The sequence below is a fragment of the Gigantopelta aegis genome, chromosome 6 (genome assembly GCF_016097555.1).
Source record: "Gigantopelta aegis isolate Gae_Host chromosome 6, Gae_host_genome, whole genome shotgun sequence".
Taxonomy (NCBI): Eukaryota; Metazoa; Mollusca; class Gastropoda; order Neomphalida; family Peltospiridae; genus Gigantopelta; species Gigantopelta aegis.
This window is the reverse complement of record NC_054704.1, coordinates 99,262,555-99,283,042: the sequence shown is the minus strand read 5'-3', so window position 1 is coordinate 99,283,042 and position 20,488 is coordinate 99,262,555. Positions and strand designations below refer to the sequence as shown.

Here is a 20,488-nt window from a genome sequence, read left to right as displayed (position 1 = left end):
CAATACATTAAATCTGTCTGTAAGCTCTATTAACGTGTCTATATCAAATTAAAGTTCAGGAATGCCCATCTCAAGCCCCGTTTCTGGCATGGCCAGTGTCTGGTTTGGAACAGGAATCATTAACAAAAAAAATTCTCTTCTCATATGGGACAGTACATCCCACAATGTTTGATATAGATATATATATATATATATATATATATATATATATATATATATATCTATATATATATATATATATATATATATATATATATCATATCTTACATTTTCAGTGCAGTCAAAGTATGTGATATTTTTCAGATCACATACTTTAAGAATTTGATAACTTTACAAATTAGATGTAAATTAGTCGAGGTCTAGGCACTAGATTTATTGACATTTAAGCAAACGTACTTGGGTGACACTCCATGATTGACATATGCATTCATAGTCATCAAATAAAAACATTTCAATGTCAATTTGACACTGAAAACTGTCCAGCGTTCAGAAAACAAAAAACGTTAGGCATAACTTTATTTTGATGTAAGGACATCCAAAATGACGTCATTCGAGTTTGACGTCATTTCCATTCAAAAATTCACCACGCCACATATTCTTACATCAGTTACTGGAATTAAAGTTGCATGTACAGTTTACAAAAACACGTATTAAGCTTGAGCTTATATGATAAAGAGATTATTACCCTTGTGTATTTCGGTATCGTCGGTATCATATATTAGGAATAAAAATAATGTATTATGCTCGCCAGAGGCTTGCATTAAAATACAATTTTTATTCCTAATATATGATATTGACGATACCAAAAAACACTGGTAATAACCTCTCTCTCTCTCTCTCTCTCTCTCTCTCTCTCTCTCTCTCTCTCTCTCTCTCTCTCTCTCTCTCTCTCTCTCTCTCTCTCTCTCTCTCTCTCTCTCTCTCTCTCTATATATATATATATATATATATACACACACATACATATACATATACATACATACATACACACATACATATACATATACATATATATATATATATATATATATATATATATATATATATATATATATATATATATATATATATATGTAAAACCTACAAACAGTAACGAAATGGCTGGAGGAACTGCCTAATAATCAAATTATAGAAAAAAAACCTCAAAGCCTTTTACACAGACTAGTGTTGATTGCTTGACCTATCCAATCTACATTTGAAATGTATTAAAGTCTGATATAAACTTTATTCTTTGTACTTGACTAGCTTACATTGTTGTGCCTACAGCTCTGTTTACATCATTCAAGTAGCCTACATAACTACACATTCCACTCCACTATAGAGCGGCCCACTTTGACCTGGCCTACAATGGAACCCAGCAGTCAGCTTGATGTGATCTGTAAAATGTAGATAGACAGTGTGTGTATATTTAGATGTGTGTCTTCTACACCACCACATTTATTACACATATTAATGAGTCAGGTAGTGAGAGACGATTTGTTTCTTATGGGGCAGTGCCATGGAACATGTTTCCTGTGAAAACTACATGCAAGAATAGTTCCCAAATGTTTGACATCCAATATCCGATGATTAATTAATCAGTATGCTCTAGTGGTGGTGTTAAACACAACAAACTTTGAAAGTTTCACACTGTAGACCAAGTGTTGCAGTAACCGTATGTTAGACACCAAGTAGCCATTGTTTAAAATGTATTGGTACTCAGGGTGTCGTTAAGACAAATATTCCTCGTTTTTTTCCCATTATCCCAAAATATGAATTAAAGAGACTGTCCTGAGTTTGCTGCCATTGAAAGATGTTTCCCACTATTAAAATTATTAATGACTAAAATTATAGACTCAGTATATTTTCTTGCTTAAAATATCAGTGTTTGTTTATTGAATGTGTTTCTAGTCGTCATATTTGTCAGAAGCACAAACTGAATTTGGTTTCTCAGTAATTATTATGAAAAAATATAATTATGTAATTATTATGAAATTAAATGAATATTTACCTAGTACAAACACTAGGATGAACAGAAACACATTTAATATATAGCCAGTGATATTTTATAAAGAAAAATGTCTTTTAATATATAATTTTAGTCATTAAATGATCTGTTAATCGGCAACATCTTAACGGCAACAAACTTAGGACAGTCCCTATAAAACATTGTACCATAACTATGTATCAAAGTAAATTCAGGATTTTTTATTTAAAACATTTTTTTTTTTTTTAATACACGTGTGTATGAATGAAATAAGATTGTATCTGAAGTACATGTCTACACATGTAGACGTGTAAGATGAATTATACTTGCATATCAAGTGCTATTATGTGTATTGGCTCGGAGCATTGGCCATGCTCAATGTAATCCCACTGAGCCTTGTAATGTCTTGCTGCCTGGTATGCAGGACGGCCTCTCTTTCTTCTCTTTGAACTGACCTGGTATTTTCTTTATGCCCGTTTTGACAGGTTAATATTCCACGGGGTTAGTCCTGATACATCAAACAAATTTATACGCTGGAATGCTGGACATACGGCAATCGTTTGTTCCCATCTCTCTCCCCCCCCCCAATACTTCTGCAGATGATTACTTCTAGTGTAATTATGTGGAACTTTTAGCAGGCAAGCCAGGCTGATTTATTTCATTGGTGCATTCCACTGCTGGCTGTCAAATGCTGGCTTCTGATGATTTATTTGAGACTTTTGTTTATCAGATTGTGCTCAAATTTAGGCTGCATGCTCAAACACTGTTCTTGAGAGATATTCAACTGTTATGTAATACTCGGGGAGCGGGAGGGAACAGGAGGGGGTATTGATTTGTCAGGGATATGTTGTGGATGTGTAAAAAAGCATAATCGGGAGGGAGGACGGAAGGTTAAAAATAACTTAATTTTAAGTTATATAACTGTTGAAACAGGGAATGATTCTTGAAGGGGAAGGAATGTTTGTTATGAAAACCCCAGTAGATTGTTCAGTCTTCTTGGTTTGGGGGCTGAGGTGTGGAATTCATTGGGGTTTATGGAATGAGTTATGTATACACGTTAAAAATATTTAAGGGGAGCCATCACTCTGGCACACCATCATTCCCTTGAGACTACTTCAAAGAGAAGGGATATTTGTCAAAATGTTTATATTAATCTTACCTGTATAATGTACCCGTATAAACATTTGTATACGATGTTTCCAAATATTCTATACAGTAATTTAGCATCATAGCCAGTAGTTGCCATTTCAGAATTGACCACATAGGAGATTGGGTGACGGCTATGGGGGTGGGTCGGGTGGGGGGTGTCTATAATTATTTTATGCTTGGTTGGCCTACCACATTTTTACCTGTCATGGTTCAAATAAAATTTACTTTTGAGCTGTGTGTGTGTGTGTGTATGTGTGTGTGTGTATGTGTGTTGTGTGTCTGTGTGTGTGTGTGTCTGTATGTGTGTCTGTTTGTGTGTGTGTCTCTCTGTGTGTGTGTGTGTGTGTGTGTGTATTTTCATTTATATATTATTTACAAATACATCCTGCCCACACCTAAAACCCCAGTGGAGTTCTGGAACAGCTCTAAATCAGTGTCCTGCAGATCTACCATGTGTATTTCGTAATTGGAAAGTGTTTTAACAAAAATCCAAAACATTGGGGGAAATGGCAATAACCACACATACTAGTGTACGATTGCTTACATGCACAGTGGTTATCCCAGAATAGATAAATACCCTCATAGTTGATATAAACTGGTGGCACATGTGTATACATGTATTCATGAAGTTACAATTATAACACATTATTGTTTTTCAGACTTACACTTTGTAGATGTGACACGGTTTTGTAGTTCTAAGTAGAAACACTCCTCAAGATTTTTTTTCTCCCGAACCCTTCCCGAATAAGATAATTTATGAACAAGCTAATCAACATGTTTAGCACTGCTTGTGTAACAGATTACCACCACCGCTGTGTGTACACAACTCCCTGGGTGTGTGTGAATGTTTGTGATAATGTATGTTGCCAGTGGTGCTCGTGCTTCCAGCGTTTGTCATACATATTCCGGATGCTTCTTATTATGTCAGAGAACGCGAGGACTTGATTTTTGTCAGTTTTCCAGCGAGATTTCTTTGATTCAGGAAATATTCCGAGAGCTTGAGAACTGCTTCGTTCACATCTGTCCTAATTTAGTGTTAGGAGAAGAATGTTTACCACTGCCTTCAACCCATTTTATCCATTCATCCATCCATCCAACCAACCAAAGCTGAACCATACCCACCCACCCATGTATAATTCACCCACCATTCTATCCATCCATCCATTCATCTTGTCCATCCGTCTGTCCATCCATCCATCCATCCTTTCACGCATCCATCTATTTTTCCATCCATCCATCGATCTTTCTATCCATCGATCTTTCCATCCATCGATCTTTCCATCCATCCCCATCCATCCATCTTTCCATCCATCCATCCATCCATCTATCCATTTCAGTAAAATGTGAAAATTAATATTTGGATGGGTCAAGTGTAAACATTGTGTGTGTGTGTGTGGGGGGGGGGGGGGGGGTCCTTCTTTGAAAATGTTATCTTAAAGTTAGTGTGAGTCTGATGTAGGCATGTGTTGGAAAAGTATGATTTTCAAAGTAAAATACAAATGTAACAATGCTAATTGAAGTGGGTTTTTATTTATTTTATTTTTTTATATTGAGCATCTCACCAAGAATGCATATATCAATATGTTTTTGTTTCAGTGAATTCCAACTCCAGTGTGGGAAGTACAAAATATGACCCAGATCTTCTCAAGTCCGACATATGTCTTGCGAAGAAAAGTGTGGCCCGTCTCAAGCGGGAGTTGGAACAGATCCGGGCTGAAATGCAATACAAAGAAAGAGGAGTTGAAACTCTTACTAGGTGAGCGGTATTCTCATTAATTAAACTTTTATATTAATTAAATCAATTTATTTAGTAATTTCTTCAATAAATGATATTAATAATTCATATTAAACAACCTCGCAATTAAATTGGTAAGAGGCAATGCAACCCCTGCAATTAAGAAAATGTCTACAGCAAAAAAAAAAAAAGTATAGTCCACAGCAGAAAAGGTGCCATGGAGAATGACAAACTCCATGGCTTTGCAGATTGTCACTGAGATTGCTGCAGTTATTTTTATTTATTTTACCAAGGAGCTTTCAATTTTCTATGTCACCTTTCTTAATGAATTATTTGTAAAAATTTTGATTTCTGACAAATTTAACTTCTTTTACACATTAACTGCAAAACTGCCATGTAATGACAATTTTCTTAATTGCCAGCGCTTGTACTATTTAGTCATAAGAATTCTGTCAAAAATGTGGATATATATGCCTATCATGTTATATATATATGCCTATGATGTGCTATATGCCTATGATGTGCTATATGCCTATCATGTGCTCTATGCCAAACATGTTCTAGGCCATTCTTGTTTATCTACGTGCAGTTATTTATTTTTCTACTCGAAGATCATCATCTCTTACTTTTGATATCCTTCTAAGACCAATTGAGCTGCTACCATGCATTTTTGGCACGTTTGTAGTTCCTCGTTGGAAAATGATGTTTACAAATAATTGTTGCATTCATGTACGCCACAGGCTGTGAATTGCTTGCAGGAATTGTTTCTGTTACATGCATCGAATGCCATAAGTATCACAAGAAAACTAAGTGCAATAGTTAGTTAACCCAATAGTACTCGCATGTTGTTACTGAAGAAAGTCGCTGCCAGAACGGGCTATTTCAGGAACATTGGTGTCATTCGAAAGACAACAGGCATATTTTTCTGCTGCAGGTTTCGTCAATTGTCATGTGAACTTGCCACAGAATGACATGTGAGAATCCAGAGCTTTTGCATTTCAGGGGTGTGGATATGGGTGGATGGATGGGTGGGTATAGCATATAGCTCGGTGGTACATCTCTCACCTGAGGTGTGATGGGTTATAGGATCAATTGCTCTTGTTGGACTTGTCCCTCCTCCCCCTTTTCCCATGATTGCCCTATATGGCTGATACATAATGCCATAGTACCATGTATAGTCCATTATTTGGAGAAGTGCATTATACAATATCCCGTGTTGGTTTTCAGTAGGTGTAACTTCTGAGGTGACATCAGCAAGATCTCAGGACTTTAAACCGGAGGTATTGCATGTGTGTCCATATCAGGGTTTTATTTCTAAAATTTGACTTGACACCAATGGCTTTCACTTTTACAAAACAGATGAGGGAATTTTCATTTTATTAAACCAAGTTATATTTTAAAAAGAGTTATACTATACGTTTAAATATACTTGTTTATTCAAATTAATATAGCTATTTTGCATTATGAAATGATATAGGTGAGGGAAAGGGTGTTTGTCAGGTGTTACGTATTGATTTCAAAATCTATCTGTGTATAATACTAAACAAAAGGAATATCTACATTCAGATTGGGACGTTTTAGTCCAAAATTAGGAATAAAAAATGACAGACTTTTGTGAATGGTGGGGAATGATACCGATTATCGGAGTATAAAAAACAAGGGTGATAAAACCCTGCATATACATGTCACATTGTCCACGCTCAACCATAAGTTGCAAAATTTATATGCATGCATGATTTTCATTGTAGATACTAACAGTTGTAGATATTATCAGTTGTTTGAAAAATTTACGTCACAAAATTTACACATGTGTATTTAAGAAAAAAAAACCCCAATATTAATCAGGTTTACAACAATCTTGACAAAATGTTGCAATAACCATATGTGAACTTTACACCAATAGCTGTTTTTTAAAATGTGCTGAGGTGTCCGTATACAAATATTTATGCTGCCTTTCCTGTTGTTGCATTTCAGATATAAATTTAATTGTTTGTTCATTTCATTTCAACTTATTTTCGTGCTTATATCCAATTAAGGTTCAAGCACGCTGTCCTGGGCACACACCTCAGCTATCTGGGCTGTCTGTCCAGGACAGTAGGTTAGTGGTTAGTTGGTTAGTAGTTAGTGAGAGAGCAGAGGGTGTAGTGGCCTTACACCTACCCATTGAGCCCTTAAGAACTCGCTCTGGGTTGGAGCCGGTACCGGGCTGCGAACCTGTACCTACCAGCCTGTAGTCCGATGGCTTAACCACTACGCCATCGAGGCCGGTTAATTGTTTGTACAGTATTTATTGCAGAATAACCAGTGCTGCCACCTAGCACCACCCAACCTCAGTCATATGTTTTAGAGACTGACAAACCTAATTTTATTTTATGGATCACTTATAAATAGGAGCAAGAAAGAAAAAGAAAGAAAAGAAAAGCCTTTTATTTTATGAACAAATTCCAAAAGGTTAACATGACCCATGACTCAAAATACACGTACATTATCACTACCTGTATATTTGTCTAAAAGTACCTCTAGATCAGTATCCTGTAACTACCAGTACAATTAGCTCAAGATGTGCTACATCCTGCAACTGCCAGTACAATTAGCTCAAGATGTGCTACATCCTGCAACTGCCAGTACAATTAGCTCAAGATGTGCTACATCCTGCAACTGCCAGTACAATTAGCTCAAGATGTGCTACATCCTGCAACTGCCAGTACAATTAGCTAAAGATGTGCTACAGGCTGCAACTACCAGTACAATTAGCTCAAGATGTGCTACATCCTGCAACTACCAGTACAATTAGCTAAAGATGTGCTACATTCTGCAACTACCAGTACAATTAGCTAAAGATGTGCTACATTCTGCAACTTAACTACCAGTACAATTAGCTAAAGATGTGCTACATCCTGCAACTAACAGTACAATTAGCTAAAGATGTGCTACATCCTGCAACTACCAGTACAATTAGCTAAAGATGTGCTACATTCTGTAACTACCAGTACAATTAGCTAAAGATGTGCTACATCATGCAACTACCAGTACAATTATCTAAAGATGTGCTACATCCTGTAACTACCAGTACAATTAGCTAAAGATGTGCTACATTCTGCAACTACCAGTATAATTATCTAAAGATGTGCTACATCCTGTAACTACCAGTATAATTATCTAAATGTGCATTTCATCTTGGAACTAACAATATAATTATTTAAATATTTTACATCTTAGAACTTACAAGTATAATTATTATCTAAAGGAGTGTTACATCCTGTAAATATTATCATAATCATCAAAAGATGTGCTAGCCTACACCCTGGAACTACCAGTATAATTATCTAAAAATTACTGTTATCTCTTGTAGTTGCCAGTATATATTTGCTTGAAGTCATGAGCACTACATCTTGTACCTGCCAGAGTATCTACATGTTTTAGTGAGAAGATTTTGTAGAATTCATTTTGGGAGTGTAGTTGAAAGAAGTGGTACTCGCTGATTACCTAATCCATGCTGTGGTATGTTGGGTGGGTGCCAGCTATAGCGACTGTGTGTGGCATGTCCTTGTGCAGGTCTCGCTACTGTTGCCAGTTACAGGGAGTCTCGTGCAGTCTGGTGGCATCTCCCTACACCTGCTGACCTTTAGGCCTACCTTGTGAATTCTTATAGGTCTACATACACGTGTATTCTGTCACAGCAACCTGTCATTCGGTTTATAAATCATTCCCATACTTTCTTAAATATATAATATACTTTTTGCCAGAGATTTTAGTTTTGTTCTGGTTGGGCAGGATTTAAAAAAAAAAAAAAAAAATGGATTTTTGTTTCTATTTTTACCGCATTCATTGTTTTGTCTATTGCTTTAATTAAAAAAGAGAAGAGAAAAAATTGCCAAGTCAGAAAAGTTACAAACTTTGTTGATGGATGGGTGTCTGGGCTCAGTATTTTGTCATTCTTGGCATTTTTGACGCTATCTCATTTGGGAGACCTACCTGGACATACTTTGGATGTGGATACTTGAGACATGTGGATGCATACACGCACATGTTCAGCATACCTTTTACATTTCAGCAGATTTTGGCGTTAATCAGTTTGTCTGACACTGACATGAGGTGTGTGAAGAAATGATGTGTTAGCGTGTCTACTAAATACAGGCCATCCTAACCTACATTTTACATTGGAGCCCTCAGCAATTTGAAAAAATTACAACAAAAATAAAGACAAAATATTAGTTGTAAAAAAAGAAACATTTTATTTAATGACGCACTCAACACATTTTATTTACGGTTATATGGCGTCAGACATATGGTTAAGGACCAAAAAGATATTGAAAGAGGAAACCTGCTGTCGCCACTTCATTGGCTACTCTTTTCAATTAGCAGCAAGGGATCTTTTATATGCACCATCCCACAGACAGGCTAGTACATACCATGGCCTTTGATATACCAGTCGTGGTGCATTGGCTGGAACAAGAAATAGCTCAATGGGCCCACCGACAGGGATCAATCCCAGACCAACCGCACATCGAGTAAGCGCTGTACCACTGGGCTACATCCCACCTCAAATATTAGTTGTGTCGTACACTCAGGAGACTGATTTTCCCTGTCCATGACCCATAATCCTTCATCATTAGATAAAAAAGAAAGTAAAAGGGATTGGGGCATTTTTGTGATGCAGGTACATATAGCAGACTAAATGCACCTTATTGTTGCCTTGTTTTGTCTTCATCATTAGATAAAAAAGAAAGAAAAAGGGATTCGGGCATTTTTGTGCTGCAGGTACATATAGCAGACTAAATGCACCTTATTGTTGCCTTGTTTTGTCTTCATTATTCAACATACTGAAGGTACACACCTGATAATATATGAACAGTAAAATAATGTCACCTCTCCATACACATACACACATTATATGTATATGAACGGTTCTGTTTAGAATACTAACTAGTGCTTATAAGAAAAATAGTTTGTTTTGTTTCACAACACTAGAGCACAATGATTTATTAATAATGGCCTAGGCTATTGGATGTCAAACATATGGTAATTTTGACAAGTAGTCTTCAGAAAGAAAACCCTAAAAAATGTCTTTAGCAGCAAGGGCTCTTTTTATATGCACCATCCCACAGACGGGATAGCACAAACCAAGGCTTTTGATATATCACTGATTCACTGGCTAGAATGAGAAATAGTCCAGTGGGCCTACCAACTGTGATCAGTCCTAGACCAACTGCGCATCATGAGCTGAGCGCTTTACCATTGGGCTACGTCCAGCCACAGTACTTACAACAAAAACATCAAGATAATCCCCGTGCTCTGTATAGCAAAGGTAAACTAACAGTTTGTCAAAACATCAAGATAATCCCCGTGCTCTGTATAGCAAAGGTAAACTAATAGTTTGTAAAAACATCAAGATAATCCCCGTGCTCTGTATAGCAAAGGTAATTTTACGACATCAAACTAATAGTTTGTAAAAACATCAAGATAATCCCCTTGCTCTGTATAGCAAAGGTAAACTAACAGTTTGTAAAAACATCAAGATAATCCCCGTGCTCTGTATAGCAAAGGTAAACTAATAGTTTGTAAAAACATCAAGATAATCCCCGTGCTCTGTATAGCAAAGGTAATTTTACGACATCAAACTAATAGTTTGTAAAAACATCAAGATAATCCCCGTGCTCTGTATAGCAAAGGTAAACTAACAGTTTGTCAAAACATCAAGATAATCCCCGTGCTCTGTATAGCAAAGGTAAACTAATAGTTTGTAAAAACATCAAGATAATCCCCGTGCTCTGTATAGCAAAGGTAATTTTACGACATCAAACTAATAGTTTGTAAAAACATCAAGATAATCCCCGTGCTCTGTATAGCAAAGGTAAACTAACAGTTTGTCAAAACATCAAGATAATCCCCGTGCTCTGTATAGCAAAGGTAAACTAATAGTTTGTAAAAACATCAAGATAATCCCCGTGCTCTGTATAGCAAAGGTAATTTTACGACATCAAACTAATAGTTTGTAAAAACATCAAGATAATCCCCTTGCTCTGTATAGCAAAGGTAATTTTACGACATCAAACTAATAGTTTGTAAAAACATCAAGATAATCCCCGTGCTCTGTATAGCAAAGGTAATTTACGACATCAAACTAATAGTTTGTAAAAACATCAAGATAATCCCCGTGCTCTGTATAGCAAAGGTAAACTAATAGTTTGTAAAAACATCAAGATAATCCCCGTGCTCTGTATAGCAAAGGTAATTTTACGACATCAAACTAATAGTTTGTAAAAACATCAAGATAATCCCCGTGCTCTGTATAGCAAAGGGTCAAACTAATAGTTTGTAAAAACATCAAGATAATCCCCGTGCTCTGTATAGCAAAGGTAAACTAATAGTTTGTAAAAACATCAAGATAATCCCCGTGCTCTGTATAGCAAAGGTAAACTAATAGTTTGTAAAAACATCAAGATAATCCCCGTGCTCTGTATAGCAAAGGTAAACTAATAGTTTGTAAAAACATCAAGATAATCCCCATGCTCTGTATAGCAAAGGTAAACTAATAGTTTGTAAAAACATCAAGATAATCCCCGTGCTCTGTATAGCAAAGGTAATTTTACGGCATCAAACTAATAGTTTGTAAAAACATCAAGATAATCCCCGTGCTCTGTATAGCAAAGGTAATTTTACGACATCAAACTAATAGTTTGTAAAAACATCAAGATAATCCCCGTGCTCTATAAAGCAAAGGTAAACTAATAGTTTGTAAAAACATCAAGATAATCCCCATGCTCTGTATAGCAAAGGTAATTTTACGACATCAAACTAATAGTTTGTAAAAACGTCAAGATAATCCCCGTGCTCTGTATAGCAAAGGTAAACTAATAGTTTGTAAAAACATCAAGATAATCCCCGTGCTCTGTATAGCAAAGGTAATTTTACGACATCAAACTAATAGTTTGTAAAAACATCAAGATAATCCCCGTGCTCTGTATAGCAAAGGTAATTTTACGACATCAAACTAATAGTTTGTAAAAACATCAAGATAATCCCCGTGCTCTGTATAGCAAAGGTAATTTTACGACATCAAACTAATAGTTTGTAAAAACGTCAAGATAATCCCCTTGCTCTATATAGCAAAGGTAAACTAATAGTTTGTAAAAACATCAAGATAATCCCCGTGCTCTGTATAGCAAAGGTAAACTAATAGTTTGTAAAAACATCAAGATAATCCCCTTGCTCTGTATAGCAAAGGTAAACTAATAGTTTGTAAAAACATCAAGATAATCCCCATGCTCTGTATAGCAAAGGTAAACTAATAGTTTGTAAAAACATCAAGATAATCCCCGTGCTCTGTATAGCAAAGGTAAACTAATAGTTTGTAAAAACATCAAGATAATCCCCGTGCTCTGTATAGCAAAGGTAATTTTACGACATCAAACTAATAGTTTGTAAAAACATCAAGATAATCCCCGTGCTCTATATAGCAAAGGTAAACTAATAGTTTGTAAAAACATCAAGATAATCCCCGTGCTCTGTATAGCAAAGGTAATTTTACGACATCAAACTAATAGTTTGTAAAAACATCAAGATAATCCCCGTGCTCTGTATAGTAAAGGTAATTTTACGACATCAAACTAATAGTTTGTAAAAACATCAAGATAATCCCCTTGCTCTGTATAGCAAAGGTAAACTAATAGTTTGTAAAAACATCAAGATAATCCCCGTGCTCTGTATAGCAAAGGTAAACTAATAGTTTGTAAAAACATCAAGATAATCCCCGTGCTCTGTATAGCAAAGGTAAACTAACAGTTTGTAAAAACATCAAGATAATCCCGTGCTCTGTATAGCAAAGGTAAACTAATAGTTTGTAAAAACATCAAGATAATCCCCGTGCTCTGTATAGCAAAGGTAATTTTACGGCATCAAACTCATAGTTTGTAAAAACATCAAGATAATCCCCGTGCTCTGTATAGCAAAGGTAATTTTACGACATCAAACTAATAGTTTGTAAAAACATCAAGATAATCCCCGTGCTCTGTATAGCAAAGGTAATTTTACGACATCAAACTAATAGTTTGTAAAAACATCAAGATAATCCCCTTGCTCTGTATAGCAAAGGTAAACTAATAGTTTGTAAAAACATCAACATAATCCCCGTGCTCTGTATAGCAAAGGTAAACTAATAGTTTGTAAAAACATCAACATAATCCCCGTGCTCTGTATAGCAAAGGTAATTTTACGACATCAAACTAATAGTTTGTAAAAACATCAAGATAATCCCCGTGCTCTGTATAGCAAAGGTAAACTAATAGTTTGTAAAAACATCAAGATAATCCCCGTGCTCTGTATAGCAAAGGTAATTTTACGACATCAAACTAATAGTTTGTAAAAACATCAAGATAATCCCCGTGCTCTGTATAGCAAAGGTAAACTAATAGTTTGTAAAAACATCAAGATAATCCCCGTGCTCTGTATAGCAAAGGTAATTTTACGACATCAAACTAATAGTTTGTAAAAACATCAAGATAATCCCCGTGCTCTGTATAGCAAAGGTAATTTTACGACATCAAACTAATAGTTTGTAAAAACATCAAGATAATCCCCGTGCTCTGTATAGCAAAGGTAATTTTACGACATCAAACTAATAGTTTGTAAAAACGTCAAGATAATCCCCTTGCTCTGTATAGCAAAGGTAAACTAATAGTTTGTAAAAACATCAAGATAATCCCCGTGCTCTGTATAGCAAAGGTAATTTTACGACATCAAACTAATAGTTTGTAAAAACATCAAGATAATCCCCGTGCTCTGTATAGCAAAGGTAATTTTACGACATCAAACTAATAGTTTGTAAAAACATCAAGATAATCCCCGTGCTCTATATAGCAAAGGTAAACTAATAGTTTGTAAAAACATCAAGATAATCCCTGTGCTCTGTATAGCAAAGGTAATTTTACGACATCAAACTAATAGTTTGTAAAAACATCAAGATAATCCCCGTGCTCTGTATAGCAAAGGTAATTTTACGACATCAAACTAATAGTTTGTAAAAACATCAAGATAATCCCCTTGCTCTGTATAGCAAAGGTAAACTAATAGTTTGTAAAAACATCAAGATAATCCCCGTGCTCTGTATAGCAAAGGTAAACTAATAGTTTGTAAAAACATCAAGATAATCCCCGTGCTCTGTATAGCAAAGGTAATTTTACGACATCAAACTAATAGTTTGTAAAAACATCAAGATAATCCCCGTGCTCTATATAGCAAAGGTAAACTAATAGTTTGTAAAAACATCAAGATAATCCCCGTGCTCTGTATAGCAAAGGTAATTTTACGACATCAAACTAATAGTTTGTAAAAATATCAAGATAATCCCCGTGCTCTGTATAGCAAAGGTAATTTTACGAAATCAAACTAATAGTTTGTAAAAACATCAAGATAATCCCCGTGCTCTGTATAGCAAAGGTAAACTAATAGTTTGTAAAAACATCAAGATAATCCCCGTGCTCTGTATAGCAAAGGTAAACTAATAGTTTGTAAAAACATCAAGATAATCCCCGTGCTCTGTATAGCAAAGGTAAACTAACAGTTTGTAAAAACATCAAGATAATCCCCGTGCTCTGTATAGCAAAGGTAAACTAACAGTTTGTAAAAACATCAAGATAATCCCCGTGCTCTGTATAGCAAAGGTAAACTAACAGTTTGTAAAAACATCAAGATAATCCCGTGCTCTGTATAGCAAAGGTAAACTAACAGTTTGTAAAAACATCAAGATAATCCCCGTGCTCTGTATAGCAAAGGTAAACTAATAGTTTGTAAAAACGTCAAGATAATCCCCGTGCTCTGTATAGCAAAGGTAATTTTACGACATCAAACTAATAGTTTGTAAAAACATCAAGATAATCCCCGTGCTCTATATAGCAAAGGTAAACTAATAGTTTGTAAAAACATCAAGATAATCCCCGTGCTCTGTATAGCAAAGGTAATTTTACGACATCAAACTAATAGTTTGTAAAAACATCAAGATAATCCCTGTGCTCTGTATAGCAAAGGTAAACTAACAGTTTGTAAAAACATCAAGATAATCCCCGTGCTCTGTATAGCAAAGGTAAACTAATAGTTTGTAAAAACATCAAGATAATCCCCGTGCTCTGTATAGCAAAGGTAAACTAATAGTTTGTCAAAACATCAAGATAATCCCCGTGCTCTGTATAGCAAAGGTAATTTTACGACATCAAACTAATAGTTTGTAAAAACATCAAGATAATCCCCGTGCTCTGTATAGCAAAGGTAAACTAACAGTTTGTCAAAACATCAAGATAATCCCCGTGCTCTGTATAGCAAAGGTAAACTAATAGTTTGTAAAAACATCAAGATAATCCCCGTGCTCTGTATAGCAAAGGTAAACTAACAGTTTGTAAAAACATCAAGATAATCCCCGTGCTCTGTATAGCAAAGGTAATTTTACGACATCAAACTAATAGTTTGTAAAAACATCAAGATAATCCCCGTGCTCTGTATAGCAAAGGTAATTTTACGACATCAAACTAATAGTTTGTAAAAACATCAAGATAATCCCCGTGCTCTGTATAGCAAAGGTAATTTTACGACATCAAACTAATAGTTTGTAAAAACATCAAGATAATCGTGCTAATGTTATAACAGAGAAAATGTCAACATATATTGTTTTTTACCCAAATATACTACAATTTATATAAATATATATTTTTACAAACAGGATTAACTTTCATTATCGGTGTACTGTAGTTAACATGTCATGTTTAAATCACGTGGCAGTATTGTGAAACAGAAAGTAGAAATGTTTGGAGTACGTTGCTATGTAAAACAAAAGCTGCTTTACTAAATTTGTTTTTTGTTGGTGTACGCGTTTACTGAGATATGAACATGTATAAACATTATACACACAATACAATTATTGGACAACACACGTATTATTTTTCCTGTACGTGATCAAAATGATGACAGTGTAAAATAGATTTTGTGATCATTACCTGCATTGTACGAAATTAAACAAAAGAAAACCGACGAGATCTTAATAATAAGTGAACTCCTAGCTGATTGGCTCAGTGTAAAGATAACCGACCAATCGTGTTTCAATTTATAAAAGAGTATTCTAGGAAGTTCATTGTGAACAGAATGGAAAGGTTTGTGGCGTTGTGGATTGGATTCAATAAACTATTAAAATGGCAGAGTTAAAAAAAAAATACAAGCGTGATTTGTTCAATTTAGGCGTGTGTTATTTCGCGCCCGTCAGATTGAGTTCACGGGCGTAATAGCGCTCGCACCCGTCAAAAACAAAGGTCTGCTTTACTAACGCATTAATATTGATGTAATGTTTTCCTGATATTTGAATAAAAAAAATATTTAATAAAATAAAAATAAAATTGATTTTTAAAAATGATGTGTGTTGTTTTTATAGGGTGGATGAGAAGCTGGGTGGTGGATTGAACAACAGTTACAATGTGACACAAGCACAGGCGATTCTTATGGAGATACACCATCTACAACAGAACCTGACCACTGGGCAGAAAGAGAAGATTGAACTCATGCAGGTAAAATCACTGTCTTGTGTCTATATATATACACATGTTCTTATATGTTACTCGTTTCCCTTCACTGCACTTTCTATGTTCCGGTATATAATAATTTTATGGTATATTCATTGGTATTATTGTTTGAATATGAAGTAAGATCTGGGAGCAAATAGAGCAGCAGACAGATTGCCACAGTAATATCTGAGAATATGAAGTAAGATATGGGAGCAAATAGAGCAGCAGACAGATTAGCACGTTAATATCTGAGAATATGAAGTAAGATATGGGAGCAAATAGAGCAGCAGACAGATTAGCACAGTAATATCTGAGAATATGAAGTAAGATATGGGAGCAAATAGAGCAGCAGACAGATTAGCACAGTAATAACTAAGAATATGAAGTAAGATATGGGAGCAAATAGAGCAGCAGACAGATTAGCACAGTAATAACTAAGAATATGAAGTAAGATATGGGAGCAAATAGAGCAACAGACAGATTAGCACAAACAAAACCCCCACCCCAACCCAAAACACATGATTTATTCAGTATGTGCATCACAACTTGTATACTTGTACATGTATATTGTCCTGTTTGTTAGAAGTGCATATAAAAGATAACTTACTACTGGTGGAACTAGCGTACCTTAGTGCTGGTAGAACTAGCATACCTTACTGCTGGTGGAACTAGCGTACCTTAGTGCTGGTAGATCTAGCGTACCTTACTGCTGGTGGAACTAGCGTACCTTAGTGCTGGTAGAACTAGCGTACCTTACTGCTGGTGGAACTAGCGTACCTTAGTGCTGGTAGAACTAGCGTACCTTACTGCTGGTGGAACTAGCGTACCTTACTGCTGGTGGAACTAGCGTACCTTAGTGCTGGTGGAACTAGCGTACCTTACTGCTGGTGGAACTAGCGTACCTTACTGCTGGTGGAACTAGCGTACCTTACTGCTGGTGGAACTAGCGTACCTTACTGCTGGTGGAACTAGCTTACCTTACTGCTGGCGGAACTAGCATACATTACTGCTGGTAGAACTAGCATACATTACTGCTGGTAGAACTAGCATATATAGAGAAAGTGGGTTTCCTCTCTTACACTGGACACCAGATAGTTTCAGTTTTTAATGTGACATGGCATCATTAAACATTCCTTAAAGAAAAGTATTTCTTTCTCTCACTGTCAATTCAGTTCTCTCTCTCTCTCTCTCTCTCTCTCTCTCTCTCTCTCTCTCTCTCTCTCTCTCTCTCTCTGCACACACAGCACTGATACATCTGGTGTAAAGCGGTATCATGGGAGAATGTTAGGAATTCTCAACACATCTGAGTGAAAAAAGTAATATTTCGAAACCCGACACCTCGCCTGATTATTTCCTACATATTACAATTTGGCAGATGTTTTTCAGCTCAAAGGAAATCTTTGAGAAATGTGATTTCTGCTTACAGGTGGAGAAACTGTTTACATTTAGGGCAGAGAGCGAGCTGGGAGGTCAGCCAGTGTGTAACCTTTTAAATCAAAGATGAATGAAAATACTTTTCACTCAAAATTACCTCCTCCCATTTTTGTCGGGATAAGGAACCGATGTGTTTGACTTGTTGACGCTTGAAGATATATTTACATAAGAAGCCTGTTATGTCTTGTAGAAATCTACATGAAGATTTCAATGGGTGGTTACTGCCGCTATCATCAGCGTAACCTGCAATTGCCTTGACTGTATACATGAACCTAATTATCAATTGCATGTTGGTTTTTTATGTGGGTTTTTTTCTTTTCTTTTTTTTTACATGCCTGAAGTACATATTTTTGTCCTTACATGTTCTTTCTTTCTTTTTGTTTCTGTCTGTGTGTCTGTCTTTCTGTTTTTCAGTGCAACTGTCTACATTGTTCAATTGACAACAAAGAAAACAGAAATTCTTTTTGCAGATTACTTTGACATAATTTTGTTAGACCAGTCTTTTAAAAATATTATTTTAAATTTGCTGTAATTAAGTTCCTCAAAGGGTAGGGGTGAGGGTGAGGATGGAGGGCCCCTAGCCCAACTTGTTTTTGTTTTGTTATAGCTATAACTACTATTTTCTTTTCTTTTCCACTTCCTCTCCAATATACATGTGATACATGAATTTTAGAAGTAAAATATAACATAGTAAAACATAGCTAGAATTGCCTGCACTAAGATTTGATTAAAAGGTTGGGAGAAGAATGCAGCCGACTTGGCACCAAGGGACAGCAGTAGAGCTAGCTGCCAGCTGACAATAAAAAGTCCATGTTTCATGCTGGTGTATATACCGGTAATAAAATGTATCATACTAATTGGTATCCTGGTTAAAAAAAAAAGAAAAAAAAAGGTGTATACTAACTCTTGAAAAGTTTTCTGTGAAAAATTCCTTTTTTAAAATTTTGTGTCCTTTTTTAAAAATAATATAAAATATAATATAATTTTTAAAAAGTATGTCTTCCACCCTTGACGTACTGTTGAAGTGATGGATTACATTATAGCAGAAAAGCATTATTATTTTTTAAAAGGAAAAGTGTAGGCTTTGGTTATAGGATCATTCGTCCCCAGTGGACACGTCAGGTTTTTATCCCATTCCAGCCAGTGCCCCACAACAGGTATATGAAAGGCTGTGGTATGTGTATTGCAGTTATTTGGTAGGACTAGTATTATGTGGCAAGAGGAGGTTTCCTCTCTCGTATCTGGATCGATCCCTGTCAGTGGACTCATTGACATTGGGCTGGTTCTCATTCTGGCCAGTGCACTACAGCTGGTGTAACCAGGGTTTGGGAACTCTCCTTGGATCTGCAGTTTTCCTTTCATGGAACATTGCGTTTCCTCGCATTTTAATTATTTTTGCCTTCAAAATGTGTCAGATGGCACAGATTTTAACCTAGGATTTCAAGAATTTCCCAGACATCTCTAGATTTCCTCTTTTTTACAGTTCACCAATTCCCACCCCTGGTAACAAAGGTCATGGTATGTACTATTCTGTCTGTGGGTTAATACATGTAAAATATCCTTTGTTGCTAATTAATCAAAAAGAGTAGCCCATGGAGTTGCGGCATCAGGTTTCCTCTCTAATTGTCTCCTTAGCCATTTGTCCGATGCCATATAACCATAATTACAGTGTGTTGAGTGTGTTGTTAAATAAAACACTTCTTTCATTCTTTCTTTCTTTCGTTATCTACATGTAGACCAAGTTTCAAAATAACAATATGTTAGACACCTGAATGACATTGTATTAACCATAGTATAAAATGTGCTGGGGTATTGTTAAAACAAAATATATGAAACCTTTTTCTTGAAAACAGATGAACCTAATACTTATAAACACATTTTTATCTGTTCCTTTCACATTTGTTTAACTAAGACTTGTTAAAAGTACTGTTATGCAGCATATGTTCATTTATGCCTATTACATAACGTGATATCTAGTTAGATTAAACATGGATGTCGCTCGTTACACTAAGCTTGAGTGCACGTATGTTCACTGTTGGCAGGAGGTTGGCTCCTACTCTACTGACTGCTGCATTGCATGTTTTGGCTGATTGTTGTGCATGTAAATTACGGATCACTCGGAGATAGTGGCGAGAGGAAAACGGAGCTGGTACAGTGTAATGGCAATGTAAACACATAGCTGGCATTCCAGGCCAGTCAGGCCGGCACAAGTCTGGCTGCCACTCACTGGCTTTAGACCCCGTTGTCAGACTGACTTGCATCTGCACCATCGTGCTTTACATCATACATGTACTTGGGGCAGTCTTTGGGTTGGGGGGGTGGGTAGGAGGGGGAGGGGGGAGGGCGGAGGGAACCAGGTTTATGTTGCCACTATATGTAGCCAAATTATATAGTGACATTTAAAGCGAAATGAGTATAGTCTTGCAAGATAAGAAAAAGTTTTGCTGAGAATTTTGTTTTTTAATATATATATTTGCTGCTAAACATTTCTGCCGCCACTGTGGGGGCATGGGTGGAAATGGGTGGGGGAGATGAGATACTTTTATCCTGTTGTTAAATATTTTCTGACATTTGCAGCAAATATTATAAACACCATTAGCAGCTGGTGGAAAAAAAGAGAAAAGAATACATAGTTATTAAGAAATAGTTTGATATATTTGC

General features: G+C 35.9%; 1 protein-coding gene across 1 annotated transcript in view; it reads left to right on the top strand.

Moving 5' to 3' along the window:
- LOC121374216 (protein WWC2-like) overlaps nucleotides 1-20,488 on the top strand; it is a 94,441-nt gene that overhangs the window by 32,534 nt on the left and 41,419 nt on the right. Inside the window, exons 5-6 of the mRNA XM_041501212.1 lie at nucleotides 4,712-4,871; nucleotides 16,264-16,396. Of these exons, the coding sequence (XP_041357146.1) occupies nucleotides 4,712-4,871; nucleotides 16,264-16,396 (293 nt within the window). The remainder of the gene's footprint in view (nucleotides 1-4,711; nucleotides 4,872-16,263; nucleotides 16,397-20,488) is intronic.